At 36.9% G+C, this 9,038-nt stretch overlaps 1 protein-coding gene across 3 annotated transcripts in view; it reads left to right on the top strand.

Moving 5' to 3' along the window:
* The window catches only part of LOC117415654 (leucine-rich repeat protein SHOC-2), a 32,115-nt gene extending 23,703 nt beyond the window's left edge, over positions 1-8,412 (top strand). For all 3 annotated transcript variants that reach the window (XM_059026110.1, XM_059026111.1, XM_059026112.1), the window contains one exon: positions 3,513-8,412. In XM_059026110.1, the coding sequence (XP_058882093.1) occupies positions 3,513-3,721 (209 nt within the window). In that variant the 3' untranslated portion in view covers positions 3,722-8,412. The remainder of the gene's footprint in view (positions 1-3,512) is intronic.
* Positions 8,413-9,038: the final 626 nt, after the last annotated feature.

The following is a 9,038-nucleotide window of genomic DNA, read 5'->3' as shown; positions in this document are numbered from 1 at the left end:
ACGACACCTCCCCGAGGAGATCGGTAAGGCTTCTGTTTTATATTTCATTATACGACACCTCCCCGAGGAGATCGGTAAGGCTTCTGTTTTATATTTCATTATACGACACCTCCCCGAGGAGATCGGTAAGGCTTCTGTTTTATATTTCATTATACGACACCTCCCCGAGGAGATCGGTAAGGCTTCTGTTTTATATTTCATTATACGACACCTCCCCGAGGAGATCGGTAAGGCTTCTGTTTTATATTTCATTATACGACACCTCCCCGAGGAGATCGGTAAGGCTTCTGTTTTATATTTCATTATACGACACCTCCCCGAGGAGATCGGTAAGGCTTCTGTTTTATATTTCATTATACGACACCTCCCCGAGGAGATCGGTAAGGCTTCTGTTTTATATTTCATTATACGACACCTCCCCGAGGAGATCGGTAAGGCTTCTGTTTTATATTTCATTGTACGACACCTCCCCGAGGAGATCGGTAAGGCTTCTGTTTTATATTTCATTATACGACACCTCCCCGAGGAGATCGGTAAGGCTTCTGTTTTATATTTCATTATACGACACCTCCCCGAGGAGATCGGTAAGGCTTCTGTTTTATATTTCATTATACGACACCTCCCCGAGGAGATCGGTAAGGCTTCTGTTTTATATTTCATTATACGACACCTCCCCGAGGAGATCGGTAAGGCTTCTGTTTTATATTTCATTATACGACACCTCCCCGAGGAGATCGGTAAGGCTTCTGTTTTATATTTCATTATACGACACCTCCCCGAGGAGATCGGTAAGGCTTCTGTTTTATATTTCATTATACGACACCTCCCCGAGGAGATCGGTAAGGCTTCTGTTTTATATTTCATTATACGACACCTCCCCGAGGAGATCGGTAAGGCTTCTGTTTTATATTTCATTATACGACACCTCCCCGAGGAGATCGGTAAGGCTTCTGTTTTATATTTCATTATACGACACCTCCCCGAGGAGATCGGTAAGGCTTCTGTTTTATATTTCATTATACGACACCTCCCCGAGGAGATCGGTAAGGCTTCTGTTTTATATTTCATTATACGACACCTCCCCGAGGAGATCGGTAAGGCTTCTGTTTTATATTTCATTATACGACACCTCCCCGAGGAGATCGGTAAGGCTTCTGTTTTATATTTCATTATACGACACCTCCCCGAGGAGATCGGTAAGGCTTCTGTTTTATATTTCATTATACGACACCTCCCCGAGGAGATCGGTAAGGCTTCTGTTTTATATTTCATTATACGACACCTCCCCGAGGAGATCGGTAAGGCTTCTGTTTTATATTTCATTGTACGACACCTCCCCGAGGAGATCGGTAAGGCTTCTGTTTTATATTTCATTGTACGACACCTCCCCGAGGAGATCGGTAAGGCTTCTGTTTTATATTTCATTGTACGACACCTCCCCGAGGAGATCGGTAAGGCTTCTGTTTTATATTTCATTATACGACACCTCCCCGAGGAGATCGGTAAGGCTTCTGTTTTATATTTCATTATACGACACCTCCCCGAGGAGATCGGTAAGGCTTCTGTTTTATATTTCATTATACGACACCTCCCCGAGGAGATCGGTAAGGCTTCTGTTTTATATTTCATTATACGACACCTCCCCGAGGAGATCGGTAAGGCTTCTGTTTTATATTTCATTATACGACACCTCCCCGAGGAGATCGGTAAGGCTTCTGTTTTATATTTCATTATACGACACCTCCCCGAGGAGATCGGTAAGGCTTCTGTTTTATATTTCATTATACGACACCTCCCCGAGGAGATCGGTAAGGCTTCTGTTTTATATTTCATTATACGACACCTCCCCGAGGAGATCGGTAAGGCTTCTGTTTTATATTTCATTATACGACACCTCCCCGAGGAGATTGGTAAGGCTTCTGTTTTATATTTAATTTGTGATTCCTTCTATATATTGGTACTGTAAAAAACGTTGAATAAGTTGATTTTCTAGGCATTTTTGCGGGGCCCTTAAAAGGGGGGAGCGACTAATACACTGGTGCGATGTATGTGCCGGCGTGTCTAGTATTAAACTACTGTACCAGTGCCGCAACGGGATTACTACAGCCACGGTTAGGTCTCGCACAGACTAACTGTCAACAACCCGATTTATTTGTTCAGGATCTACGGCATTCCGGTCATGTTGCTAGGTAGAAACACAAAACCACTGTTCTAATTAAAAGTTTTGCAATGCTATAATAATGCAGGTGACTTTGAGACTGGATAAAGTAGGACAGGAAGAAAAAAAAGAAAATGCTACTCAACAGGTTTGAAATTGCGCGTTGTTGAATTTGCCGAAATACATGTTAATCACAATGCTGAAAAAACAGTACGTGACTGGAGACGAAACAAAGACAAACTTAAAATGGACAAAGAAAAACTAGCTGATAGGAGGAAAGTGTTTATGGCCCGATGTAGAAAACATTTTGTTTGAATGGAGTACTTTGAATGACTTTAATACATACTGTAACTTGTTCTACATGTCAGTGCAATGCAGTGGTGCACTTGTAAAGTATGTGTTTGGTTATGGTTCTGATTAACAAAACAAAATGAATGTATTTATACAGCTGGAAATTGAATGCAAGTGGGGAGCCAAGGATACATATAATTGGGCATACTAAAATTTGGGGAGAAAACCGTGCTAAAAAATTGGTGACGACGAAAAAAAAAAAATTGATTTAATACAACGAATTTGTAAAAGCAGTGGGAACTCTAAGTATGGTTGTAAAATGCAGTGGGAACTCTAAGTATGGTTTTGGAAAGAAATGTTCAGTAAAGCAAAGAAGATATGTTCTTGAACTTGTTTGGGTACTTGAAAAGCTAAAATAAAATACCCGTAGTTTAATACAGATGTGATGTGCAATGTATAACTTGATTTTATGCTCTGTTAATAATTATTACTTTTTATATTTTGAAAAACAAATAGTTTCTAGCAGTTTAACTAAAAACGAAAAACAAAACTGTAAAATAATTAATGGAATAAAATGTTGCAAACAAGGGTTATTTCGAAACTAAACCTGTGTATCTTTTTATATATTTATCGGTGTTAAGCATGTAGGAAAAAAATAAATTGTAAAAAAAATAAAAATAATTTTAAACACAAAAAAGGGGTTTTCCTAAAATTGAAGTCTCAAAGGGTGGAACGACTTTTACGACAGTGCGACCTCTAATACGATTTTTACACTAGGTTCAGACCAACGGTACATAGTCCATGTAAACACTGTCCAAAACTAACATAAAGCAGCTTGACCAGGCAAACAAATTTGAAAACGTCTAAATTAATTTATATATAGTGAACATCCACTGAGAGACTTCATGGTTTTTAGTGTTTGTGATGTTGTTGCTGGTATATTACATTTAAACACACACACACACTGCTTTCGCTGTGCTTCTTGCGTGTTATTGATCACATCAGTACCGGCTGGAGATCATGATTCTGAACTGTAATAATGTCTTTCTTTATTTGAAAACAGGTACACTGGAGAATCTCGAGGAGCTCTATTTGAATGATAACCCCAATCTCCACAGCCTTCCCTTTGAGCTGGCTCTGTGCAGCAAGCTGTCAATCATGAGCATTGAAAACTGTCCCCTCAGCCACCTCCCGCCACAGATTGTCGCTGGTGGCCCCTCCTTCATCATTCAGTTTTTAAAGATGCAGGGCCCTTACCGTGCCATGGTCTGAAACACAATCCTATGTGTCATACACTGTACAAACTAAAGAAATTGCATTATTATTGTCATGAGTATATATCTGAAGAGAGGAAAAAATTGCAATTTTGCTAAGACTGCATTACGTGTTTCTGCTATAGAGGAATCATAGCCATTTAGATTTTTTTTTTTTTTTTTTTAAATCATGTTAAAGAAAATAGATGTAACTGCTTGTCTAGGCCTTGCCAGATTTGATGGATGATGTATATTAAATTTAGCAACTGCTGAATGGAGTTTTTCTCTCATTTTACAAAACATTGCCAACAGACTTTCAAGCGGTGATAAAAACAAAAGATGAAAGATTGTCATTTATACATGCAAAAATATGTGTATCATAACTGTACAAAAAAAGAAAGAACAACAAATGTGTTGGTAGACTTTTTTAATAATTGCTCTATCCCTTGCTTTCTCACTTCCTTAATGGATATACTGTAATTGTGTGATTTCAGCAGTTTATGGTGGGGAAACTGTAACGGTATTGAGAAGAAAAGAAACTCTCAAAATGCTCGTCCTCTGTGGGGATTTTATTTGGAAGGCCTCCTCTAATCAAGACGTGTTAACATGCAGGATCCAAGTTTAAGAAATTGAGTTGTGACTAACTTGGCATATTTAATGCTAACATTGGAGAGAGCTCAAAAGCCTTGATCGTAACATCAGCTATCCAGTATTACAGCTGATTGATTGCATTGGATTTGTTCATTGTGCAAACCTTTTTTTGGCTGGTATTTTTTTTGATTTTTTTTTTTTTGATTTTATTCTCCCCTAGAAGGCTATCGGTGTGGAACTGCTCCATGTGGAATTATTACCCATAGCACCTTGAACAAATTCTCAGTCAGCTGTGTGTGTGTGAGAGGCAGTTTAGCGATACGGTGTGAATTGATGTCTCATTATTAATGACGTGTTATTTAGGCAATGTTCAGAATATAGGATCAAGTTTGGGGATGGGGAGGGGGGAGTGGCAGAGATAATAGGGAATGATTCAAAATACAAACAATGTAATCTGCTTGTTCTGCTAGTATTTCATATTAATGATTGAATCCCTTGTTTTTATTTTATTATTTGTATTTCTTTGTTCTAAGAATAAAATGAAATGGAGCATATCTGGCACAGTTTAAGAGAGGTGACATGAAGTAATTAAAAAGTTGTAGATATCTGCACATTTGGGTTTCTGTATGTCGAATACAGTCTTTTTGTTCTCTGCAAGCATGGAATGCCAAGAACAGCACAATAGTGTACTTCACCTGAAAATCTGTACTCTATAGAATTAATGTCTGGTATTGCTTTTAACCCCCCAAATATCTATTTATAATCCCTTCTGCACTGTTTTTGATCAGCAGAGTGTATTAAAGATTTTTCTTTTTATAAATAGCTATCTGCCTTACCAGATCTGACAGCTTATGTGTGTTATGCACGCTTTCTAAATACTAGTTTTATGCTGCTGTACTTTGTATGCAGTTTTCCATAGCAGTGGCATCTGCCTTCAACATATCAATCATGGCAATGGACTTGTAACGAGTTACTTTAAAAGGGACGTTTTAGTTTAAAATGTAGGGCGTGTATCTTCTAAAATGGATTTGTCCTTGACTTAAGTCTGTATTTCAAGTACATTTTATATATTCAATGCATCTTTCAGCTGTTCCTAAAAATAAGGGACTCTCTTCTTTGTGAGGATTTCTTCCCTTTGCTGTCAAAGCAAGTGTTTTAAGGTCAACAGTTACAGCCTTCTGAACAATTAAATAAAGAACATGCAAGTTCAAAAAAAGCTGTGACATGCATATTATAAACGGATATAAATTTGTTCATATCATTAGCCAGTAGAAACTATATCTACTATAAAGTACTGGTATTGAAAGCTTACAAAAAAAACACAGAATGTTGCAACTGAATTGCCAAAATGACATCAGCTAGTTTCATTTCTAATTTCCTCAAATCAGTATGTGACTGTATATGAACCCCTCTGTCTTACGTTACCAAGCAGACTGTTTGTTTGGTTATTTGAGACATTTGCTACAGTAACTAACACAGCTAATACTGGACAGTAAAGGTATTTTATTTTTTATTATTACTTGATTTTTCATATTGTGTATATGATGATGCCAACTATTAAGATGGGTTATCTTGTGTATGGACTCAGTCGATTTTCAACAGCACTTTGTCTTTTAAAGATTATGTTTTACAAGGTGAGAGCAACACCCCCTGCTTGCATGGAAAATACATTGCAGCTTTATTCTACCAGCCGATGGTGCTTTATGAACACTTGAACATATACTGTAAGAGATGGGTAGTACCAGACACAAACATTCACATATACTACTGGTTCAGTGTTTCCAACCGATCAAATTATTTGGACATTCATGAATAATAAGGTGCATGTTTAAACCTAAAATATAGAAAAGTTTAAATCTAAGCACAAGGTTTTAAACCAGAAGCAATCTATGCCTGGTTTTAATAAAAGATGCAAGTAATAGATACAAATCTACCACTGGATTAAATAAATAATAATGGTTAAAAGTCAATGTAAATCAGTACTTAAGATACTAATATATATATTTGTTTTGGATCTGTTATTTTGTATTCAGACAATACAATAAGGAAATATGTGCTTATTTTACCAGTTAAACTTATTTTTTTATTTTTTTTGGTGGTGGTGGGTAGGTGTACATTTTTAAGCCTCAATCCCATTAATGCTTTTTAACTGAGATCCGTTAGGTATAAAGTGATCAAGAATGCCGTGTTGCCTGTCTTAAGAAGTCTAAATATCATCTGGTCTTCAGAATACTTTTTACACCCGTTTTAAATTTTCCAATTTGTAACTTAAAGTGAGATGGGAGGGGGACAAGCAGAGTAAGAGAAATCAGCCTGTGATACTGAGTTTCATTTGGAAAAATTATTTGATATTACAGGATTATATGTTGTCTTTAAAAAAAAAAAAAAAAAAAAAATCTGAATTGGATATCCCTGACTAGTCATTTAATCCACAGTTCAATCTGTTTTGGGCACTTGTAGTATTGTGGCACATCCAGCATTAGAGGAGACACATTGCTTCATATTTTTACTGTTTTTTTAGGGGTGTAGAATTATCTTATGTATTAAGGGTGTCTTCGGTCTAGACTGTTTTTAGTGTCTTGTCAGTCTCATGCCTTGCTATGGTGTATAGATAATAAGCATGTTCTTTTTATATTATTATTTTTATTCATGGGGGGGGGGGGGAACCTAGTTGCCAAAACATTATTTTAAAATTGAAATATCTTGAACAAGGCCCATCAAAAGTATTGTGCGGCTGGTTAACCTGCCCTGCTTAGTCTGTGTCTGTCTTAACATTCAAGCTTTGTCATAGTACTGGTCTGAATGAATTTAAAAAGGAAAACATTTATGCATTTAATGTACAAATGGCTTGTGTATCAGTGGAACAGTATATACAAATAAATATATTTGATCAAATACTGGTAGTTTACGATCGTATGTTTCCAGATGAGGGTTTGCTTCCACGGATATAAAAATAAATAAATCATTAAAACTAGGTGTCAAATGATGCAGTTTCTGTTTTAAATATGTTAAATCTGAAAGGGAAAAGCGACCATACTACTTAATGTAATTTTTGAAAAAGAAAATATGAAAAAAAACAAGGTTAATGTTTTGGTTGTAGGTATGTACATACATTTAGAACTGTAATAAACCCGATTGAACAGTAATGTGATTCTATTGTGTAGCAATGTTTGCTTTACGTAACAGTAATGCAAAAAGGATGCCGATTGTTACATAAACTGTTGCCTCATTGAAATTTCTTTTTTTTTTTTTTTTTTTAACATGCATACGTTCACTTGCAGAAACAGCTTTGACTGGTTGTATTTAAATATTACAATGTGTGTGTAGTTTGCAGTGATTTGCACATGGTGAACCTTTCGAGGTGCAATCTGAAGCTTCTGTCATTAAAGGGCGCTGTATTGGTTTCTTTGCAGGCGATATACACTTGTGATGTTTTTAGGTAATTTAAAATTTAAAGCTCCATAAAATCATCTGTCTCTACCAGGCTCCTGTTGTTACAAAACAAGTGCCTGAGTTTTTTTTGAAAAATACAAACTTGTGTTTTAAAATGTCTCTTAAATCTGAGGTGCTTCTGCACAGACTATCCACTTTGTAATGGTAATACTGTGCCTTTTAATCATGACAGTATTTCTAGCAAACTTGGGCTGTTATCAGACTTAATTATTTTGTATTTTATTTTTTTATTATGTGTTTTTTTTTTTTTTTTTTTTTTTTAACACGTCTTGATCTTTGGAAATGGTGATGTCTGTGTAAATGTTGAAGGTATTCTGTATTTCTGCTGTTTTGTATTTTAACCATGCCTGCACAATGCTTTATATATATATATATATATATATATATATATATATATATATATATATATATATATATATATATATATATATATATATATTGAGATTTCTCTCCAATATATTGATGTGTGGAAAAGCTCTGGAAATGTATACCTGTAATGTAATGTTCAGTTTGTGTTACTTCAATATAAAGAGATTGCCTTGTCTTTTATTTTATAAAAGTCATGTTGTTGTATCAATGCATTCATTGCAGTATAAATGAGCCGGCACTTAGTCTTTGACTAGCATTTTTATGTTTTTCTTTTTAAAATAAATAATTAAACTGTCACTTTACCCCATTAGCAGATTATGGCAAATATTCAACTTCTGGACCTCACAAAGCACCGCAGACACAGGCTTCTGTACCTCACAAAGCACCGCAGACACAGGCAGGCTTCTGTACCTCACAAAGCACCGCAGACACAGACTTCTGTACCTCACAAAGCACCGCAGACACAGGCAGGCTTCTGGATCTCACAAAGCACCGCAGACACAGACTTCTGTACCTCACAAAGCACCGCAGACACAGACTTCTGTACCTCACAAAGCACCGCAGACACAGGCAGGCTTCTGGACCTCACAAAGCACTGCAGACACAGGCTTCTGTACCTCACAAAGCACCGCAGACACAGGCTTCTGTACCTCACAAAGCACCGCAGACACAGGCTTCTGTACCTCACAAAGCACTGCAGATACAGGCTTCTGTACCTCACAAAGCACCGCAGACACAGGCAGGATTCTGTACCTCACAAAACACAGCAGACACATACTTCTGTACCTCACAAAGCACCGCAGACACAGGCAGGCTTATGGACCTCACAAAACACAGCAGACACAGACTTCTGTACCTCACAAAGCACCGCAGACACAGACTTCTGTACCTCACAAAGCACCGCAGACACAGGCAGGCTTCTG

Source organism: Acipenser ruthenus, chromosome 7 (genome assembly GCF_902713425.1).
Source record: "Acipenser ruthenus chromosome 7, fAciRut3.2 maternal haplotype, whole genome shotgun sequence".
NCBI lineage: Eukaryota > Metazoa > Chordata > Actinopteri > Acipenseriformes > Acipenseridae > Acipenser > Acipenser ruthenus.
Note: the sequence above shows the minus strand (reverse complement) of the source record. Positions and strands in the feature narration are given on the sequence as shown.